The sequence below is a fragment of the Brachycentrus maculatus genome, unplaced genomic scaffold (assembly GCF_059751285.1).
Source record: "Brachycentrus maculatus isolate JH-2025_06_01 unplaced genomic scaffold, ASM5975128v1 h1tg000463l, whole genome shotgun sequence".
NCBI classification, from domain to species: domain Eukaryota; kingdom Metazoa; phylum Arthropoda; class Insecta; order Trichoptera; family Brachycentridae; genus Brachycentrus; species Brachycentrus maculatus.
This window is the reverse complement of record NW_028281210.1, coordinates 219,913-243,826: the sequence shown is the minus strand read 5'-3', so window position 1 is coordinate 243,826 and position 23,914 is coordinate 219,913. Positions and strand designations below refer to the sequence as shown.

Sequence of the window (23,914 nt, the reverse complement as noted above, 5' to 3'; positions counted from 1 at the left end):
GGAAATGAAACGAAATTTTTCTCTTACATAAAGTTTATCGCAGGAAATAAACTAATAAAATTAGCGCTTTCTAAAACTTTCAAACGATATGCCTTCAAGTTTGAATTCTGGATTGAAAATTTTAGACTTGTTCAAGCTAACACTTTTTTCTAAGTAAAGTTCTTGTTCTATTCTGAAAATGGTCGTGATAAGGGAGAATCTGATCGTCATTTTTAACCCTTGAAAAATGTTTATTTATTTATTTCATCATATACATAATTTCAAATTATAAAAATGAGCCCTCGCTGAATTTTCCCGTGCCGAGGGCACATTTTACAATATTTATTTATAAAATCATAATGAATGAAAATTGTTGTTTAATCATAATAAAAGAAAATGCAATGAAATACGACAAAATACGATCTGTTTCAGATCTTCTATACATTTTTAGTATTTCCAAATACTTCAAAATCTGGGTTTTTCCATATTTTAAGAGTTAATTTATTATAAATAAAATGTATCTTTGTTTTAAAATCACTATAAATATTATATTATAACTTAATTATAATGTCTACCGGTTTCTAAGCTAACCGCTTCTTTATCAAAACTGATTAATCAGTCTTGATAAAGAAGCGGTTAGCTTCGAAACCGATAGACATCATAATTGAGTTATAATATAATATTTATAGTGATTTTAAAACAAAGTTACATTTTAATCATGAAATGGAAAATCACAAAGTTAGTGCTTCAAATATAAATTATAATTATATTTTTACTATAATAATACACTAATAATAATATACTAATAATGTGAAATTCAAGGTATTTGAACGGCTTATGACCTGTTATAGGCTGATTAAGTGATCACTTTACACACGTGTAACAATCACCATTCTACGCACGATTGACAACCACATTACTCAAATTTTTGCATGCATCTAAATAAAAGGATCTCTGCTAAATACAAGCCTTCTCGATCCAACCATAAATGGCTGTTGTAGACGCAATGATGAAGCATTATGAGATTGATGGTATATGTACGAATTCCAAAATTTTGAGTAGTTTTGAGTGTCAATCAACGGTGAATTTTATACGTATGTAAAGTGATCTGACGCCATAAGCCAGCCAATGTACTTATTTCTTTTCTGTACATGAAGTTTTAATAAAAAAAAAGGTGACGGTTGTCAGCCTTGTAAATGCCCAGACTTCCATATTCTTCTTCATCTTGATGAGATGTTAAAAAAAATAAAAAGGTTTTTTTTTAGATTTGACTAAATTTTTATCCGTTATATCCGAAGTTAGTTATATGGACGTCCGTTATATCGTGGTTTTACTGTATTGTTAATTTAGTTTAGAAACTTGTAGAACATCGCTAACTTGTTTTGTCCTTTGTTATAGATGGAGCGAGATGACGCTATAACTGAAATAGACATACTGAAAGAAAAGTTGGACAAGGCTCTGTATGCATCCCAGAAGATGGCAGACGAGAAGGAAACGGCTCACAAGGAATACGAGAAAATGCTAGAAAAGTATGATAGGTAGACATGTTTTCTGTTGTCTCGTGGTAGACGTCATGTGGTATTGTGGTTTGTGTTCGATGTTTTTTTTTTTTTAATTTATATATTTATAAGTTGGTACCTTGTGGAGTTTTTTCACTCTAATACTTATTCACTATGTCCACCTCCGAAGTGTAATGGTCAGCACGCTCGGCTACCGTACTGGAGGTCCCGGGTTCGATTCCCAGGGGCGGGGGGTTAAATAAATATTAGGGATTTTTTATTCTAATATTTATTCATTATTACCCGGGACTAGTACCTGAAGAGGAGGGCTGATCACCTTTCCTTCATGTGTTAATGATCAAGATAACACTGCGTTTATATGATGTAGTGCCCTATGCACCTTCGGGTGCGGATGAGTGTTTTGAACAATATTTATTGAATTTTACCCTGGACTGGTACCTGAAGCGGAGGGCTGATCACCTTTCATGTATGTATTAACTATCAAGAAAACACTGCGTTTATATGATGCAGTGCCCTATGCACCATTGGGGTGCGGATAAGGGTTTGAAGAAGGCCTGGTCGAGGGTTAACCATAATGGTTCCTTTCATTTTTCTATGAAATTTTTACTTTAATTTTTTTTGGTTACAATAAACATTATCAAATAAAACTCAAACTCTCTTTTTAACCACTTTTATGTTTGGATCTTTTTTTCCACCGGTTTCGACAAGCACCTTGTCATCTTTAAGGCTAAATATTAACATCTACCGAGGATGACTATGTGTTTGTCGAAAGCGGTTTGAAAAAAGTAGCAAAAATAAAAGACGTTAAAACAAAGTTTAAGTTTTGTTTTGTAAATGTGCCACAAAGTATCATCAAAAAATATACCAGAAATATACCAATGTTATCGCTGGAAGAACGCGATAATTTTTTGTATTTGTTTTCGACAATCTGTATATTTAAAATAAAATAAAAAATTATTATGTATATTTTGAGGTAAGTACTCTGTGCATGCATACATATTTTAAAATAATATAATTGTTTTATATTATATTACTTATTTTATAAAATTTTGTTTTTACTTCTAGAGACAGTATCTCTAAATATTTATTTTAGGCGTTTAAACAAAATCAATGGATCTTTTTATATAAAAATACAATATGTCAGTAAGAGCATTCTCAGATCTTACGACCTGGCACTGGCTGGATTAAGTTATCATTTTAAACACTGCGCAACGTTTACTATTTTGCACATTATTGTCCATTACCTATGTTTAAGTAGAGGAAGCTATTTACTTCACAATTTATTTTTCAAAATATGGCAGCATCATCTGTTAGTTCCAATTAAGATATGAATGCGATTGCATACATACACAACTTTGGAAAATTGATGCAACAAGGGTGTTTAATAATGGGTAGAATAGTGAACGTCGTAACCAATGCTCATATCGTAGTCATACAGGAGAAAGTGACCAAGTTCATTTTTCACAAAAACGTGATTATTGACTATTTGATATTTTACTAGCTTAATATTGTGTCGAAAAAATCCCAAAGGATTTAAAACTTATGAAATATTGACTTGTATAAAATATTGTATGAAGTATAAAATATTGACTTGTTAAAAATGAACAACATTGATGTTTATTTTATTGCCAAGCAAGTGGCTTAAATGGCCTCCTGAACATTTTACATTTTGTTAGTTGGTCACTTTCTCCTGTACGACTACGATAAAACCATTCGTTTTCAAATACATAGATAATTTGTCTCTGTTGACATTTAAAATTTAAATATTAAAAAGACTTAACGTATTTTGTTCAAAAATTATCTTTGTATTTAAAAGTAATAACCGTGTATCATTTTACTTAATTGAGTCGAAAAAATTATCAAGAAAAACTTTATTGATTTTTATCTTATCGATGTTTCAAAATAATGGTGATTTTTTTAAAGAATTTCAGAAATGTCGTCAAGTTAGAAGTAAAATGGAGGTAAGTGCTGAATTGAGTGTCTGGTTTCAGGGTCCAGAGCGAGGTGTACCGCCTGCAGAACCGGGCCGAGCTCGTGGAGGCCGAGAGGGAGCGCGCGCTGCTGGAGGCCGAGAAGGGGCAGTCCTCGGCCGCCAAGGCGCGCGAGGAGGCCCGCCGGCTGGCCGAGGACGCGGCGCGCGCGCAGCTACTACTCACGCGCGCTCGAGAGCAGGACGACAAGGCCAAGGAGGACCTCGACCGCCTGGCCATCGATCTTGAGATGGTGCGCGACCGCTACGAGAAGGCGCAGCTAGACATCCGCCGCGTGCAAGGGGAGAAGGAGAAACTCTCCGAGGACAACGAACGCCTACAGTTCGAGTATGAGAGAGCCATGACTCAGTGCGGAAAGGCGCAAGCTTCCAATGAGAAGACTCAGGAAGAACTCGCGAGAATGCAGGTCGAACTAGAAAAAATGTACGACAAAAACGACAAAGCCCAGTCCGAACTCAGGAAAGTTCAGGCCGAACTGGACAAACACAAGCAGGAAGCGGAGACGGCCCGAGAGGAGGCCGGCCGCTACGCGACCAAGTTCGGCAAGTATCAAGACTCCCAGGAGCGCACCAAGGAAGAGTTCGAGCGAGCCAAAATAGAAGCGGAGAGGCTGAGAGACCGACTGGACAAGACGCTCGCGGAGCTAGAGCGGGCGCGCAAGGCCGAGCCGGAGGCCGCGCGGCTGCGCGCCGAGCTCGAGAGGGTGGAGGGCGTCAGAGGTAAATATCAGTTCGAACAGGAGAAGTGGAGCACGGAGGTCGAAAAGTCGCGCGAGCGCTTCGAGGCCTCCCAGCTCGAAGTGCAACGGCTGCAGAAGGCGCGCGAGCAGTACGAGAGCCGCGCGCACGAGCTGGCCGCGCAGCTGGAGCTCGCCAAGGTGGAAACCGCCAAGCTGCTCGCCACGCAGGAGAAGCAGCGCCTCGACCTCGAGAGGGCGCACATCGAATGCGAGAAGGTCAGAGATCGACACGAAAAACTCAAAATGAGGTCCGAACAGCTCGAGAAAGACAACGAACGGTTGAAAACGGACATCCACGAAATCGAGAGACTCAAGACTCAGGCGGTCGCCGGAGACAAACTCCGAACGGAGGAACGTCTAGAGCTGGAGAGAATAAGGGATAAACTAGAAAAGGCCATCCAAGCCCGAGATGCCACGGAAATGGAGGCTGGTCGCCTCGCTAAGGAACTAGAGAAGTCGCAGATGCATCTTGCCAAATATCAAGAAACCAACGAGACGACGAGAATGGAATTCGATAGAATGACGAACGAATTGGGAAGAATGCACGAAAAACTAGAGAGGACGGCTTTAGAAATGCGACAGTTGGAACAGGAGAGAGAGATCCTCAGGAACGAAATACAACAGATGAGACGCAACAGCGAGCAACAACAGCGTGTCTTGGATCACCGCACTCAAGAAACTATGGTAAAATTGCAACAGGAGCTAGCGCAATCGGTGAGAGACCGAGAGAAGATGGCTTCGATTTTAGAAAAACGAGACCAGCAGGCTGACTCTATCGAAAAACAAATAATGAAATTCGACGCGGACACCAAGCAGTTGACGGTCGAAAGAGATCAATTAGTCATTCAGTTGGAAAAATCGCAAGATATGCTTATGAACTTCCAGCAGGAGCTGACCCAATCGGAACAAGAACTCCAGAAGCAGAGAGAGGAAGTGCGCCGATTGAAAGAAGAGCAGCGACGAATGAACCAAGATGCGGAGCGCGGCACCAAATCTGTATTGGAAGGAAGAGATAGAGAAATAACGAAACTCCAGCAACAGGTTACCACTATCCAGAAAGAGAGAGATAGTCAGAGAATGAGAGCTGAAAAGGCAGAAAAGAAGTCCCAAGAAGTTGGCGACGTGGAACAGTGGCGCAAATTAGTCGAAACGGAGAAGGGACGCGTTGCCGCTGCGGAAAAAATGGCCAACGACAAGCAACTGCACGTTCAGAATCTCGAGAAACAGCTTAACGCCATGCAACAACAGATGCAGCAGATGTCTCAGATGCACAAAGGCCCGCAGCAAGGAGGAGACAAGGCTGAGGAAATGCGGTTGAGAAAGGAGTTGGAGAAGGCGCAAGCTGAAGCCAAGAACGCCCACGTAGAAAGGGAGAGGTTCCAGGCGCAACTGGAAATGCTCGTGCAAGAACTGGAAAAGAGCCAGGTCAGTTGGAGGATCGCCCATTGCGTAGCGGGTGTTTGTGTCCTAGATTATCTCGCCATTTTGTCCAGTCATCACCGAGTCGCGATCATTCTTTCTATGTATATACATAATAAATTCATGCTCTGTAAACCGTAGATTTCACTTTTTAAATGTTTTTGAGCATTTCCGTAGCATGCTCTCATTCCGAAACCTGTCCTTTGGGCATCCTCCAACCTTCCTTTCAGTAGTCTAGTTTTACGTTATTATTATTTTTAATTTTCTTTTTTTTTCAGCACTACATACATTTTCTTTTTTGTTGTTCGCCGATGTTTATTTTAGTACGTGAAAAATTTGCACATAAATATTGTTTTTTAATGTGTTATTTATCTTATTTTGTTTTGAAACATTTCTTATTTCTCTCCATGTTATGTATTGTATGTTGTACAAGTGGTAAACTAATGGGTTCAAAGTATAGATAATATCTGTGATCATTTTTCTTATCTGTGTTGTGTCGCATTGTTTTCATTCTGTAAATTATATGCAGGTATTTATTTATTCATCGTTGTCAGCTTTTTGGATGTTGTACATACACGTTCATGAGTAATATATCATCTGACGGATCATCATCTGTCTCCGTTTTATGGATAAATGTTATGACGCATTATTTTATCTGCTTTGAATTGTGTACAGAGTAAGCATTATTTTAATTTTATAAAGATCATTTCTTTAATTTGCTTTATTTGTGGGAATGCCGTGAATGTTCGGTGTCGCTGTCATTTGTCGCCGAGGCAATCTCTAATGATGTAACTTATGGGTTTCCCGTATAGCTGGACCTTCACGAGGCCAACAAGAAACTTCAATCAGCCGGTCAACAGAATGCGAAAGCTGGCGACGATACGGCCGCCGCTAGGAGGCAACTACAAGAAGAATTCAAGAAGTTAGAAGACCAAAAGAAACACACGGACGAACAAAGAAGAAACATCGAAAGTAAAAGAAAAGAAGTGGAGGAGAAAGAGAGATCGCTAATAGAGATGGACAAACAATTGAAGAAGAGAAAAGAGCAGATGGACCAATTGGAAGCCTCATTAAAGAAGGTACTTGTAATTCAGCTTCCACTTTATTCATACCTTCAATCATTATTTTTTTTTTATAAATAACATTTATTAGTTGCCTAAGAAAATTCTCCTTGCCTATTATGTACAAGAATTTATAGACAACATTTTGAGTGTGTCCAAATACTTGTTCACAAAATCTGGATTATCTCCAATTACAGGAGTTATTTTCATATTATTTTTTGACATCTCATCAAAGATGAAGAAGAATATGGAAGTCTGGGCATTTACCGGGCTTACGACCGTCATAGGCTGGTTTAAGTGATCACTTTACACACGTGTTATTATTAGAATTTTATTAGAATTATTTTTATTAGAATTGGTGAATGTTACACGTGTGTAAAGTGATCACTTAAACCAGCCTATGACGGTCGTAAGCCCCGTAAATGCCCAGACTTCCATATTCTTCTTCATCTTTGATGAGACATTTTTTGACATCTTTGATGTCAAAAAATAATAAGAATTTATAGCATATTCCATTTGTTTATTTTAAAAATGGTAGTGAATGTGTGAATTGAATAATAGTTAAAACAACAAAATACAATAGATACAATGAAATTAATATCTTATATCAATCAAGATTTGTCACATAGTTCATTTATTTATCATACTTGTCTTGTCATATTTTCTAAATAAGACACCACTAAATCTGATAGGACTTTATGCATCATCAATTTTTGTCAACTACATACCTTGTTTCGCATATTCTGTTTCCGATTTAAATCTTTCTTTTTAAAAAAAATGGACATATTGCTCAATCCTTTCAAGAACGTCATAAATCGAAAATCGTCAATTTTCAGTTGTACATGTTTTCGGAATGCCCAGAAAATTTACTATATCCCAGCAAAAGAGGCATATTTTTAACTTGATATTTATCTGCTACAGGGCAGAAAGTGTTGTTTTTGCATTTTGAAAAAAAGGAATTGTTTAATTATTTTTTTAAATATACTACATATTTTTCAAATGGAGAAAAAACCTTCAAGTTTTACCTAAAAAGATCTGTTCCACAGTAAAAAGTGGCTTGATATTTCTTTTTAATACATTGTATTATATTTTTAAACTTTGAAAAAGATCTCCTGAAAAATCAAGTTTTTTGATTTATGACGTTCTTGAAAGGAGTGTAGGACATCTTGTGATGACGCCTCATCACATTCACAAATAGAGTTTTGTCTAATTTTAAAACGGAAAAGGTATCCTTAAAATGCTCCTGACCCATATAAATATAGGTCAACCTTCAATCGTTGCACTACAATATTACAAACAAAGGTTATTTAACATGGTATTGCATCGGCTTTAAAATAAATTGTGTTTTTTTGGTCCAGGCGGGTGGCGGAGCGGCTGCAGCCGGAGAGTTGAACAAGAAACTTACAGAAACGCAGAAAGAGGCCGATGCCCTTAAAACGCAACTGCAGCAGGCCAAGGAGGAAGCACAAAGGAGTTCAGCGGAGATGGAGAGGCTCCTGCAACTTGTGCAGATGAGTCAGGAAGAACAGAATGCCAAGGAGAAACAGATCATGGAAATGCAACAGTGAGTTTACCTTATCTAACAGAACGATACTCTGATCTCACCGTCTACTGAGACGGTCACAAAGCCAATACTCACAGTAATGAATATTCACTGTAACATTGTTCTTCCCTAACTGTGAGGAAGATTTCATTTGAATTATTTCCTAATCTTCTGGGTTATGAATGTTACACATTTGTATTTTCTTTGTGTCCGTAGACCATTTTGACATTTCAAAAACGAGAAGGTCAATAATATATTTTATGTATTATTTACAGCAAAATAATTTTGAATGTATAATTTTATTAATCCAAAGTTGTAATTTTGATATTATTAATTCCATTCAATTCAATTTCAATTCAATTTATTTATTTCAATTAATATATACATTACAAACTATAAAAAAATTAAATTGTATATATTAAAATACATTAAAGTAAAATATATGCAAGAACTATTGCTAAAGGTGTAGAAAAATCCCGCTTCGGAAAACTCCTTCAGACACATGGATTCAGATCAATATCCAATGAGATATTGTTCAACATAGCGGTAGCTCTTCCTACAGGCATAACCATCGGCAGGTTGGTCCTGTGTATAGGAATGTGAAACAATCTGTGTCGACGCTGTCTTGTAAGCAAATAAGGCAAGACAACAGGACTATCAATAAGATATCTTGTTCTTTTTATTATTCTTTATGTAGGCCTTGTGGCAAGTTTTTAAAAGGGATTAGCCTCCTGCGATGTCGATTACCAGCTGTTAATCCACCTCTTTGGTGGTCTGCCCGAGAGTCGTCTACCTTGGGATTTTTGTGCGATGCAATTAGATATGATTTTTGTAATATTTATTTTCTGGGTATTTGTGATGTATTTTTCAAATCCTTCTTTCCCTATTTTAAGTCTTTTGCCTACAAGACAAGACGCTTAAATAGAGGCTTAGCTGATTATTGCTAAAAGAATAAATAAATGAAAACATGTTAAATTAAAATTAAATTTCAGGTCATTGAAAAACATGCAAGCAAAACTTAGAAGCCAGCAACAAGCAAATGCACAAATGGAGGAACAAAGAAAGAAGGAAGAGGTAATATCCCAACTATTTAATAAAATATATGGTCAAATTATTTAAAATATTGAATACGATGAAACCGCCATAACATTTCCCTGTTACTAATTCAATTTTCTTCTTCTTTTCACGCATCCCCTTGGATCTCCATCCCATCCTATTCCGTAACAATTTGCAATAACAACATACCAACTATCCGAGCAGGCCGGCCCCGCTGGATTCTTGAAAAGTTTCTTCTAGAGTAATTATTAAAAAAAGCCACAAAGGCGATGGTTGTTTCAGTTTGCTCACGCTTTCTCGAGTACAACTTTGTTAGCGATTTCTCGACAGTTTCAACATTAAACTCTCGCGTAGTGTTGAAAGAACAATGTTTATTGTATGTTCGTGCCGTGTTACAAACTTGTTTTTAATTAAATGTATTAGCACACAAATTAATGCGTTACGTTATAAGAAAGCAATTAACGTGTTCATCATAAATAATTTATTAAGATACTATAAACAAAAGTAATATTTATACGAGAAAAATCAAAAGTTCATGATTACAGTGTGATATGAAACAACAAGAAGAGGACTTATATATTATTAAACTCGGTGAATTGTTGATTTTTTGTTTGATATTTATAAAAAATTAGTTGTATTCATTGTAAATAAGGACATTTTATCATTTTTAAGTTATGTGTCCATTTTTTATTTGTTCCATCACTATCCTATGTGCGACAATAGAACAAAGGAGCTGATACTGATCATCTGTGTACGACTTGTTTCCAAAAACTCCCACAAGTAAATCAAAACCTAGATATTAAAAATAAAGGCATTGCGGAACTAGATAAAGATCTAAATGATGCCTACAAACTGCTGAAAACTATTTCCTCGAAAGCTCCGAAACAGAATGGTTTAAATGGCTTAGATGACAACGAGCCCAAAACTGATGAAAACCAAGCGGTTGTCATCGAAGAATTGGAAAGGATTTTAAACAAGCTTGAGGAGTTCTTAAAAATAAGCGCTGGAATGGGAGAGTTGCGAGATTTACACACAGAATTGGATATGAAAAATGCTAAGATTATAGAACAAGAATATGAAATACAAGTCCTAGAGCGAAAGTTAGATGAAAAGAAGAAAGAAGTCATTGAAAAAGAAAGAATAATCGTGGATGACTTGACAGTTAATTTAGAAAAGAATAAACAGAAAATAGGGGCTTTAACAGATGAGTTAAGCATCAAAAATTCTAAAATTATAGAACAGCAAAACTGTATGCAAATTCTTGAGTCGGCTTTAAGAGAGCACAGTAACATCGCAGAGTTGGAGCAGCTTCTGACAGTAGTCAAGAGTAAAAATGATAGAATCAATGAATTGGAGCAGTTGCTGAATGTGTCCAGTGTCGAATATGAACCGAATCAGATGAAAGATGAAAGAATTGTAGAACTGGAAGAGGCGCTCAAGGAGTCTGTGCTAATAGCGACGGAGAGAGAGAAGATATTCTACCGGGAGGAACAAGAGCGCGTCAGAATCATTGAAAAGGTAACCAAATAAATTTTTTTCAATTCAATTTATTTTATTTAAATATACATAATATACACATTACAAATTTAAATTTATACATCGTATACATTAACATAGATAAAGGCAATATAAAATAGAAAATAAGCAAGAATACTATTGCTAAAGGTGTAGAAGAATCGAACTTCGGAAAACTCCTTCAGACACATGGAACAGATCAATATCCAATGAGATATTGTTCAACATAGCGGTAGTTCTTCCTACAGGCATAACCATCGGCAGGTTGGTCCTGTGTATAGGAATGTGAAACAATCTATGTCGACGCTGTCTTAGGTAACTATCGGGAGCATACAGACCAATGTTTCAAATGATTTCAGGATTATCGATCATACTAATGTTTTTAATTCTTTAAAAAATATATTTAAGTATATATAAAATAATGTAAAGAGAGGAGACTATGATTGTTAAGGCATTTACAGAACTTACATCTATGCACCAAACTTGTACATACTTTTTTGTCACTGTTGAGTAATCAGTAAAAATCTTGATAAAACAGTATACAGTGGAACCTCTCATAACAAGTAATTCGATAGCAAGCAAAAAAAGTGCATAAGTTGTTCCCTCAACGAGTGACATTTCGCGTAACGAGTTACGGAGAAAGGTCAAGTCCTTTTTTCACGACATTTACTTTTGAGCCGGGACTTCCACGCTAAAATATTTCGCTTTACGAGTAAGATTCTGTACCGAGTAATGCTCGTTATAAGAGGTTCCACTGTATCTCCACTCAAGCGCCCTTGAGGTAGTTTTTTAAGAAAATGGCGCTATTTAAGTTATCCAAATAAATTATTTTTATTATCACTATCTGCAAAATGTGTGTAAAAAGATTTAAACACCCTTGATATATAAGTTATAAATAAATTATAATATTATTTTGTATATTCGATAGTGGACTGTGTATAAAAAATCTCCAAAGCGTAGTGGTTAGCTGTTTGGTTATCATACTGAAGGTACCGGGTTTGATTCCCAGGAGGATCAAATTAAATATACATTCGGATCTACATTCATCTCTTTTAAAAACCATGATCAGCAAATTAGCATTATCAGTCTTTCCATTCTAGAAAACATATTTTCCAAATATACAAATTCATCTAACTGTCGAAAATTTCCCCGATTACTACTATTTTACATCCACATCTACATTCTCTTTCAAAAACCATGACATAACATTCATCGACAAATCACTTTTCTCGCACACATTGAACACATTTGACACCAGCTCCTGTAGGTCTTTTTTCAATTCAATTCAATTTATTTATTTCAATTAATATCGACGTGCCCTACGTAAAGTGCTCTAACTACATTTTTGTCAATTTTGAGATATTTGGTGTATGTTATCAACTGACCGTTATCTACAAATATAAACAAACAAAAAATGTATATAAAATAAATTACGCCTAGTTTTCAGGCGTATAAGACGCTATCTACATGGAATTTTCGAAATAAACTGAACTCCTAAAACGCTAACTACCTTACTTTGACAAAGCATAAAGTTTAAAAACGATTTATTACATTATTTTATCGTGTTTTTGAATGATTATTATATTAATACTAGTTTGGAATTTCAGATAAAACCGTTAATTAATAAAAAAGAGTACATTGAAAAAATCTTCTAAGCTCTCTCCTGTAAAGTAACATTGCAGATAGAGTACTTTACGTAGGGGCCGTCGATATAAACATTACAAACTATAACATTTTTTAATCTCATACATTAAAATCTTCGTCATTAAAGTCTTCTCTACTATCGGCAAAAAGCACAGCATCGTCAGCATACAAAAAGCAGCAGACAGTCAAATTGATCTTGATGTTTATACAAAAATACAATTTTTTAATGCAATTTACTAATTCGATGACACACCATTTCAGATGCACAAGTTGGAACAGCGATTGCTCTCCTTGCAAAGTGCAAGTGCTATGGAGTGTGATACTTGCAGACCTCTCCTCAGAAGGGTCAGGAGACTAGAAGCCAATATATCCAACTACTCCGCCGCAAGGAGACAACAGCTTGTAGAACTTTCAAGAATGAAGTGAGTATGATCCTCTTGGCTGCCCTGATGCGTTCTTTTGACTTTTGCCAGTTAAAAAATCTAATGTATGATTGTCAAGCTTGGAGTTAGCAAAAGAAGGATGAAAGTAGACTGAATTTAGTTGAGATGCGATTCCTCAGACGAAATAATGTATGACAGATGTTTGAATGGTGAAATGAGGAAATAATGTAAAGCTGAAATGAGCATTATCGATAAAATCAAGAAAGGTGTATTGAGATGGTTTGGACTTGTGGAACAAATGAGTGAAGAAAGGTAAAAGAAAGAATGGTAAAACAAATTTATGAGGTGAATGTGGTTAGAAAAAGGAGCAGAGGAAAACCGAGATAAACTTGGTATGATCAGTTATGTCAAATACTTGAAAGCGGTCAGGTCAGGAGTTGAAATAATCGACGGGTATGTTTAAGAAGATGCATGAATATGGAAGAGGCGAAGAATGTTTGCAAAAACAGAGTGGCGTGGCGTTCTATTCTCTCTGCCTACCCCTTCTGAGAAGCCGCGTTATAGTTAGTTATATGATAAGTAACAAAAATATTTTTTCCAGGCAAGAGGCATTGGAAGCTGCGATCAGTGAAAAAGATGCTCATTTAGCTCTTTTAGAATTGTCAGACCCAAGAACCAAGAAGCAGGAAGATGACTGTGAGAGCCTTCGGTCAGATCGAACAAGGTTGATGGATGTCTTGAAAAAAGAAGTAAGTACCATACTTTCTATAAAAGTCTTTCTATAAAAACCATCATTTACCAAAATGCATTATTTATGAAATAAATTACATTCTTAGACAATATTATCATCAATAAATATCAACATCATGTCACCACAGTACAAAATCAAACACAAATTACATTTCCTCAAAGGAACTTCAAGTATTTTGCAATAAAGCTCTATAACCTCCTGCCGTTATCTATAGAATCATTAAATAACAGAACTATTTATAAAAGAGCTTTTGATATTTGGACAATGGAGGTGGGAAGATAAGAAAATATTGTGTCATTCGGCCATATATCGCTCACTCCTTTCAAGAACGTCATAAATCAAAAAACTTGATTTTTCAGGAGAACGCTTTTAAAGTTTAATAATATAGTACAATGTATTTAAAATAAATATCAAGCCACTTAATGAACTTTTTACTGTGCAACATATCTTTTTAGGTAAAACCTGAAGGTTTTTTCTCTATTTGAAAAATATTAAGTATATTTAAAAAAATAATTAAACAATACCTTTTGTTCAAAATGCAAAAACAACACTTTCTGCCCTGTAGCGGGTAAATATTAAGTTAAAAATATGCTGCTTTTGCTGGATACAGTACATTTTCTGGGCATTCCGAAAACATGCACAACTGAAAATTGACGATTTTTTATTTGTGACGTTCTTGAAAGGAGCGAGCGATTTGACTTATGACAGACAAATAACTAACTGGCAAATTATTTATTTGTATTTATTATGTGTGTGTGTGTGTAGAATAGAATCGAAATCATGAGAGTTTAAATTGGTTAATTAGAGCTCTATTACATGTCTGGCACTCATCCACCTAAACAAATTGAATTGTTTTACCATACATGAGCAAAGTATCCATAATAATGCCATAATAATATTTACTTTAGCAAATTACTGAAATTTTGACTAAGTCATGATAACCCAACCTGTTAACAAGAATCTCACTTCAATGCTTGTAGAGTGAGAGGCTCGTGATTCTACTTGATGAGGTGAACATCCCGGAAGACACGAGAGCAGAAATGGATTCAGATCTTATCAACGATCTGGAAGTCAGTAACTACTTCAGTATAATGGACAACTCCGAGACAAATGTAAGACCACAAACCCAAAACTAACTTAATTCATAATCATAATACACAAGGACATAACAAAATACATGTGGAGCCGATAAACATGTACTAAATTTGGAGTAAGGTCCTTTAAATATATTACCTGTACCCAAATTAACCAGCTGCCTGGCATATATAAAATAGAACCCATACGGGGATCCAAAATAAATGATCTGAAAAAATACTTAATTGAAAGATATATATGTAGTGTTTAGTCATATTTTCTTATTTTGGTTTTGCTTATGTTTTTTTTATATTAACTCATTTGTTATATTTTCTAATTTTTTTATTTTGAATATGCTTCTTACCTTATGTTTTTCTCATTTATTTGTAACTTTATTATTTGTGTTCTAGTCTTGTTAATCTTAATCCTATGTCCCAAAATGAGAAATAGAAATTACTCATCGGGAATATTATACATATATGACTTATGTATGTAATATGTTTAGTAAATAATTAATAACTTTTTCTGCTTGGTGTAGCCCTTGCGACCTGTTTTTAATATGCAAGGGTTTGGAAATATCGAAAATATTGCCTTTTTAGACGTCTAGAGTCCTATTGAAGGGTGGAAAGCTAACGAATAAAAATAATAAACTTAATTAGAAACTGTGTAAAATTTTGTTAAAAAGCCATAAAAATTGTGTTAATTTGAAACCTTGGACGGTTAGACCTTAGAAATTTGTTACCGGGTGAAAGCCATGAATGAAGAAGGAATATAAGCATCGTAGTAAATATCTTCTTCTTTTTCTGCTTGGTGAGGCCTTGTGGCCTGTTTTTAAGAGGGATTAGCCTCCTGCAATGTCGATTCCCAGCTGTCAAGCCATCTCTTTGGTGTTCTGCCCAGAAGTTGGCCATGCAGTGGGGGAGTCTGGATGGTTCCATTCTGTTCACATACCATTGTCTCCTTAGTTGCCTTCCCCACCTTATGACATCTTCGATCTCGCATATTTCCCTTATCCTGTTGTTCCTTATTCTGTCTCGTAGACTCTTACCAGGTATGCTTCTTAGAGTCTTCATTTCTGACACTCTTAGCGCGTTTTTTGTTACTGCGGTGTCTGCTCTGCTGGTGTTAAACTAACTAACCTAGTTTAATTAACAATATTTGTTCTAAACATGTGTTAATATTGTAATTTGGAAAGAATGGCGCATTCACTTCACTAAAATCTCCCTAGATGTCGCTTCAAATTTGTATGTGAATGGGCATTTGAATATTGTAATCAGTGATGCCTTACATGGCATACGTAATTTGTTCCAGGAGCAAGTTATGTAACACATCGCTCACTCCTTTCAATAACGTCATATATCAAAAAATAATCAATTTTCAGTTGTGCATGTTTTCGGAATGCCCAAAAATTGTGCCCCAACAAAGCGGCATATTTTTAACTTCATATTTACCCGCTACAGAGCAGAAAGTTGTTTTTGCATTTTGAAGAAACGGTATTGTTTAATTATTTTTTAAATATACTAAATATTTTTCAAATGGAGAAAAAACGTTCAGGTTTTACCTAAAAAGATCTGTTGCACAGTAAAAAGTTCAATAAGTGGCTTGATATTTATTTTTAATATATTCTTTTATATTTTTAAACTTTAAAAACGATCTGAAATATCAAGTTTTTTGATATATGACGTTGTTGAAAGGAGTGAGCGAAATGTTTTCCCATAAAAATACATGTGAAAAAAATTGTTCTGTAGCATAAAATACATTCTGGACCTCTCCTCACCTGAGCAGGATATATCCTTGATGGTAGCTGTTGAGATCGATCTACTTTATTGCTTCTCTGCATTGTCAGATGAAGCTTCCCTTTGACTAGAAGTGTTTGGAGGTCTTTAGTTAGGTCAGCTTTATTCCTCCATATCCTGCATGTGACGTTAAAGCGTTCGAGCAGCAAAATTAAATATGATACAGTACGTTATGAGTTACTTAATAGATGAACAGAAAGTGTGCAGTATTTGCTATGCAAAGCATTAATGTAAATTGCAGATTTTTTACCATTTTCATATTTGGTTTTGTAGAATGCCCTATGACTTTATTCCATATCTTAAAATGGATTGTACCAACAAAGAGTAGATAATCTTCAGCACTAACCGAAGGCCAGGATATTGGACAACTTATAAAAAGTACTTATTAGTGTAAGGAATGAATTTTAAAGTAGTGGTTGATATCTTTATGGTATGACATATCGTGGGTGTACTGGCAAAAAACGTTAACTCGAAAACATGCAATTTTGACTAATGATGCAGTATTATAAAGTTTTGAACGTTCTATAAACTGGCAAAATACACTTAGTAGTTTGAAATGTCATATTTATGTGGTTTTACAAGTCAATTCAACTTTAAGTTTAATAGGAAATATTTTATTCAGGCTAAAAGCTTTAAATAACAGGGATTTTAAAGTTAACATTTTTTATTTATTGATTTGGCGTTTAATTTGTAGAACTCCATTTTAATTGATGTATTAATTTTAAATCAAACACAGATTTTTTGAGTCTACTAAGTTGTATTTTATTAACAAAAATACATAAAAAATTTATATTGTGACAATTCGCTCACTCCTTTCAAGAACGTCAAAAATCAAAAAACTTGATTTTTCAGGAGAACGTTTTTAAAGTTTAAAAATATAACACGATGTATTAAAAATAAATATCAAGCCACTTGTTGAACTTTTTACTGTGCAACAGATCGTTTTAAGTAAAAACTGAAGGTTTTTTCTCCATTTGAAAAATACTTAGTACATTTAAAAAAATAATTAAACAACACCTTTTCTTCAAAATGCAAAAATAACACTTTCTGCCCTGTAGCGGGTTAATATTAAGTTAAAAATATGCCTCTTTTGCTGGGATAACGTACATTTTGTGGGCATTCCGAAAACATACACAACTGAAAATTGACGATTTTTGATTTATGACGTTCTTGAAAGGAGTGAGCGAATTGTTTCGCCTTGTTAGGGCATTATCGTTATTGTTCATTATTGACATTCGTTTGATAATGCCCTAATAAGGCGAAACAATTGTCACAATATAAATTCTTAATGTGTTCATAAAATACAACTTAGTAGACTCAAAAAATCTGTGTCTGATTTAAAATGAATACATAATTTAATATTTTTGCCAGTATACCCACTGTATATTGTAAGATGTAAAATACACACACAAGGAATTCACGCATCGTTAAGCAAAACAATCACAGATTTTCATCATGTAAAAATATTTTGCTCATTATGTCTGTCGACATACACCACAGATGAGTTGTCAATAATCTTGATTCATTTTTTACAGCCGGATGATTCTCAAGGAACACACGGAACGGTATTATGAACATCCAACAAATGAGGAAAGTATAAAGCTACTTATACCTTAATGTTTTCACCAGCATCACATCATCATCAACCATTCATCATCCGCGTAATATGTTGAATTCTGTCATCAGCTCCTTAGTACATAATGATTATTGTACATATAATCAACATTTGAAATGCTAACTTTGTGATTTTCCATTTTATAACTTACAAAATAACTTTGATATAAAAATTACTTTATATCTTATTACAACTTTTAAAACTTAATTATAATGTTGACCACTTTCGAAGCAAACAGCTTCTTGCTCAATATTAATTAAAACAGAAGGTGTTAGCTTCGAAAGTGTCTTATTATAACTTAATTATAATGTCGACCACTTTCGAAGCAAACAGTTTTTTCCTCAAGATTAATTAAAACAGAATTTGGTTGCTTCAAAAGTGTCTTATTATAACTTTATTATGTATAATGTTGACCACGTACGAAGCAAACAGTTTTTGTTTCAATTAATCTAGAGGAAGAAGTAGTTTACTTCAAAACTGGTCAACATTATAATTAAGTTATATGTAGTAAGATATTTATTGTGATTTTATGATGAAGTTATTTTATAAGTTATTTATGGAATATTGTTGCTAGAAATATAATTTATAAATTAGCTACAGGGTCTTTCTCTCGAAACTATTGAAATACTGATGTGGCCAAAAGAAATAACATAGCTAGTCTAGTATTTTACAAGTGGTAACACCTTTTGAAATCACTACTGATTGGGTAAAATTGGCTTTGAGATAAGCAACATTATTCAGATTTTGGGTAAATTAATACCAAGTTCGGATGTAATAACTTAAGGTTTGAATATGTTAATCCAACATTTTGATATTATAACTGGTTACTCAAAGTTTGTATATGATAACCGGTTACTCAAAGTTTGGGTATGATTACTGATTTCTCAAATCTTTGGTATGATACAGTTATCAGTGTTACTCAATGTTTGGGTGTGTTGTTACAAACTAAAATTTTGGGTGGTTAGATACTCAAATTTTGGGTGTGATAACTCGTTACTCAAAGCTTTGGTATAACTGGTTACTCAATGTTTAAGTATAATATGTAACTGGTTACTCAAAGATTGGGAATAATAACTCAATGATGTAACGAACAATTTCAACTTAAATGTCCACACAATCTCAAAAGTGACTTACTAAAACAGTATTGATATAGGCCCAGGGTTAAATAAAAATAAAAATAAAAGGTTTATTTGGTAATAAAATTATTGTGATTCGTTTTATAATACCATTTTATTACATATTTAATCTTCACTGTTTATTCAATAAGTTTATGTTTAATTTTAATTGTTTTTTCCACATTATTAAATAAAAATGTAACACTTAAAAATTAGTTTCAATGGATTTAACAAATTTTTTTCTTTAATGTTTGGAGCACTCAACTTGTGGTTTTACATTGTTTTTTTTTTCAAATTTTAAAATATGATAATTGATTTTCTTCATCAACATAAAAAAAAAACAAACAGTAAAAAAAATGTTTTGTTGTGTCCTCTACTAAAATTACATTTTCTGCACATTTGCGAAATTGAATGCCGAATACTTAATTTTTATTTATATAAAACTCTCCAATATTCACAAAAAACATGAATTTAAGCAAAAAAAATCTCATTTTCATATCGTACAAAAACATTACATTGTATAAAAAACAACGAAAAATACAATATAATTAAACATTATTTTTTAAAAACCATTTTAAGTTATAATTAAAGAAATACCTACCTTTAGCTGTTTCTAGCTGGGTTTTTTTCGCTTCATTTTCTGTTTAAAATAGTTTAATACATAAATCGAATATGTTTTAATTCAGGATGTCTGAAGCAAACAAGGTTATCTCCAAAGAAGTATTTTGAGTTACAAGACTTGAATATGTTATATTATATAAACACCATATATTCAACATTTTTATTCTTAAAAAAGGTATAAATCAAATTACAAAAATATATTATGGGTAAATTTGTTTCCAGTCGTAATTCAGAACTACTGGCATAAATAAAAATATGTATATTCTTGTAAAGTAACCCAAATTGATTCATTAAAAGATCGCTTATTTTGTTTTCAACATCTTTAAATATGTATGTTAATGAAATATTTAATATAATAAAACTTTCTTTATACCTTTATAATACTGTGGCTTGATAATATGCTAAATGTTAGTAATTACAATTTAAATAAGACGTGAATAATAATTTTAATTCATTTCTAGTCGAAACTGTAAGATACTTCTTGTAAAAGTTTAAATTATCTTGAAATATTACGACTGCTTGTAAAAATAATTATAAACTATACTTTAAGTGAAATGTTGATAAAAAATTTATGGAATAAGTAATAAATTAAATAACATCAGACAGAAATAATCTACGTGTAGGTTTTGACCTGTTCATAAAAAAAATTATAATGCCAATGCCTTCTATATTAAATACAATATGCTCTTTGAGTTTCACAACATCATATCAGGTGTTACAAGTACACTTATACTATAAGTCTTTCTTTACTCACACACCCAACGGTGCATATGACACTTATACGTACGATATCTCAATAAAGATAAAGTATCTTTTTATACAGTCTGGAAAATTCATAGGGCTTACGACCTGGCATTGACTGGCTTAAGCGATCACTTTGTACAGCGTGTAACATTCGTCTCTCTGCCTATTATTGAACATGCAACATGCCCATAGGCAGAATGTTGAATGTAACACAGTGTATGTAAAGTGATCACTCAAATCAAACGATATTTATGTTGATAGATGGCATTATAAACTCAATTATGAATAACCTATTGAAGTCAACATAAATATCACACTGTAGGACTAGCTAATGTGTTTTAATGTAATTGAAAATCAAAATAACATTGTTCAAGTATGATGCGGTGCCTTATGCACCACTGGGTGAAGAAAAGAGATTGAAGAATAAGAATATTTAATATGTCACCCGAATTTGCCACATGAAGCGTTCTTACGCTTGATGTGGCAAATTCCACTATTCATATTCATAAAACAAGTGATAATTAAACCAGTATTCCATAAATAATAAAACCCTTTTCCGCACCCAAATGGTGCATAGGGCACTGTGTCATATAAACGCAGCGTTATCATGATCGTTTTTACACATGAAGGAAAGGTGATCAGCCCTCCGCTTCAGGTACCAGTCCATGGTAATATTGAATAAATATTACAGTGAAAAAATCACTTATATTTATTTTACCCCCCTTGGGAATCGAACCCGAGACCTCCAGAAAGGTAGCCGAGCGTGCTGACCATTACACTACGGAGGCGTATTCTATATGATACAATATTATTGGGTCAGCTAAGAGCCAACGAAGTAAAGGTTATCCATGACTGTAACGGGTTACTTACAAAATCGTTATACCTACTCTACGCAGTATTGAATTTAATATCTAGAAGGCATTGCATTAATAACACCATTACAAATGACATAAACATTATAAGTCCAAAGATTACTATACTGCAATTAAAAAGTATAATATTTTTAAAAAAACTTTGAAAACGAACAACTTCATTAGACAAATCACGGTCAAAAGCCATTAATGAATTTTCATTGATATATGCAATATGCATATCTTTGCAGACTATATTGAAAGATAACAGCTCAAATTTGATCAAAAACGAAATATTAATTTTTAATTAATGTTTTACTTAGTAAATACCACTATTTCTAGAAATACCACTATTTCTAAGAAATAGTGGTATTTACTAAGTAAAACATTAATTAAAAATGGATAGATTTTACCACAAAGTGACTGCCGAATCAATTAATGAAATATTAATTAATAACACCAGTTTTTTTGGAGGTTATTGCAATATTTAAAATGTACAGAACAAAACAGTCATTTTTAAGCTCAAAGATTCATGATTTTTTCTTTAATGTTTTTCACAGATACTTTGTGGCACATTTTATAAAGTTTATAAAATAAAACAACTTTGTTTTAACCACTTTTTTATTAAGAGTGCACTAACCTACCGGTTTCGACAAGAACCTTGTCATCATCAGGGTTTATTAAATTTTAATATATTAAAATACTCATAATTAATTGCATTCCCTCATGAAAAACTTCCACACACTCAGGATTTCACTCACATTAAGGATTTTTTACGGAGTGTGTGGAAGTTTTTGACGAGGAAATGTAATTAATTATGAGTATTTTAATGTTTTAGAATTTAATAAACCCTGATGATGACAAGGTTCTTGTCGAAACCGGTAGGTTAGTGTACTAAAAATATAAAAAAGTGGTTAAAACAAGGTTGTTTAATTTTATAAAGTTTTTTAAAAGAACTTTGTTTTAAACCACTTTTTTATTGGTACATTTTTTCTCCAATTTGGCTGTTATCTGCCGATATTATGCTAATATTATTCTCGTTGAAATTCTAAATAGAATTACTTCTCACCCTACAGATCAGACGAAATTGAACTTGTATAAATTACTTAGCGTAAGTGCAGTCTTCATTTACAAGAAATGTCTAGAGACTGAAATTCTAACTATGCTGCGGACAAAAGAAAAGACATTGTTATTGATAACGTAATTAGTAGTTCGTGTGGTAGCTGTATTACTGCCAAGCTTGTCCTATAATGCGTGAGTTTGAGGTGTAAACATGAATGTAAAAGCATTTTACATGTGTTCATTACATTTAATATCCAAATAATATCATGTAAAAAGTGTTAGATTAATTGTGAGTGCTACGTGAGATTTGGCTGATGGCCTTTATGACCTATTGAAGTTCATCATTCAATACTGAAATAATTTTAAATAAATATAAGTCAGTTAAGTGCAGATCGCTGGGATATGAGGCAATTTAATAAAACAGATTTAATCGGTATTGAACTGTTAAAGTCTTTTAATAAATTCCATTTAAAACAAGCCAGTAAAATGTATTTGATCTTGAATTACTAGGTAATAGCGTTTTTCTAGATTTTATATACCGTTTCGTTCACTCATCTGGGCAACGTCGGTGAGAAAAACTAATAATATATGGTTATTATCCATTAAAATCGCTATTATCTGTGCGGCTGAAAAATTAAAAAAATTCAGCTGTGGGATTTATTGTTGCGCTTGATAGAACTTTTTTAATTTATAAAAACCAGATACTCAGTAACTGTTAAGTGATGTTATGTTAAAAATATTTAGTCTTGTTATTTGTTGTCATATTAAGGTTAAATGTGGATGTTGAATAGAAAGTAACGTAAGTGAATTAACTCTTAATAAGTAAGAAATAAGGCACAATAAATAGTACTAAGTAAAGTATTTTATTTAATACGTTATAAAGGAAATGATATAATTGGATAGTTGATTTAGCGGCTCACTGTGTATGTAACTATTGGTCTTGTTGATAGTTTTAATCCATCACTATATTCTAGGAAAGCGGTGCCAGTTGTTCTCAGACTTTCTTCTGCGGGGGGCCTCCGCCCCTTTTAGGAATCGCCGAACTCGTTTCCGTCGTTTTGTCTATATTGTCGATACTTCTCACACACTTATTCCGTTGAATTAATTTGCATTAAATGGGTCCAATTATCACAACGTATCTTGCTCCATATTATATCGTTAAACAATTAAAGAAAGATAAATACTTACAAGATGATTTGCTGCGGTTGAAGTATGACTATTTATGTATAGTTGTTGATGCTTTGAAGATATTTATTTCACAAAAATAGATACATATTTGCATCAATAACGGAAGTTTTCTATTTACCGTTTAATTTGATACATTCACTAAATATATCTAACTATCCTTAATCACACTTCGAATGGAAAGTTATATTAATTCTCGTTAGTATGTTACAAAAATAACTAGAAAATTTCTAAATATATGTAAGTAACA

General features: G+C 33.6%; 1 protein-coding gene across 1 annotated transcript in view; it reads left to right on the top strand.

Annotated features, from left to right (window-relative positions):
• The window catches only part of LOC148302301 (uncharacterized), a 109,371-nt gene extending 98,992 nt beyond the window's left edge, over window positions 1–10,379 (top strand). The window contains exons 11-16 of the mRNA XM_088271808.1: window positions 1,378–1,517; window positions 3,491–5,654; window positions 6,461–6,727; window positions 8,068–8,273; window positions 9,245–9,326; window positions 9,513–10,379. Of these exons, the coding sequence (XP_088127934.1) occupies window positions 1,378–1,517; window positions 3,491–5,654; window positions 6,461–6,727; window positions 8,068–8,273; window positions 9,245–9,326; window positions 9,513–9,548 (2,895 nt within the window). The 3' untranslated portion in view covers window positions 9,549–10,379. The remainder of the gene's footprint in view (window positions 1–1,377; window positions 1,518–3,490; window positions 5,655–6,460; window positions 6,728–8,067; window positions 8,274–9,244; window positions 9,327–9,512) is intronic.
• Window positions 10,380–23,914: the final 13,535 nt, after the last annotated feature.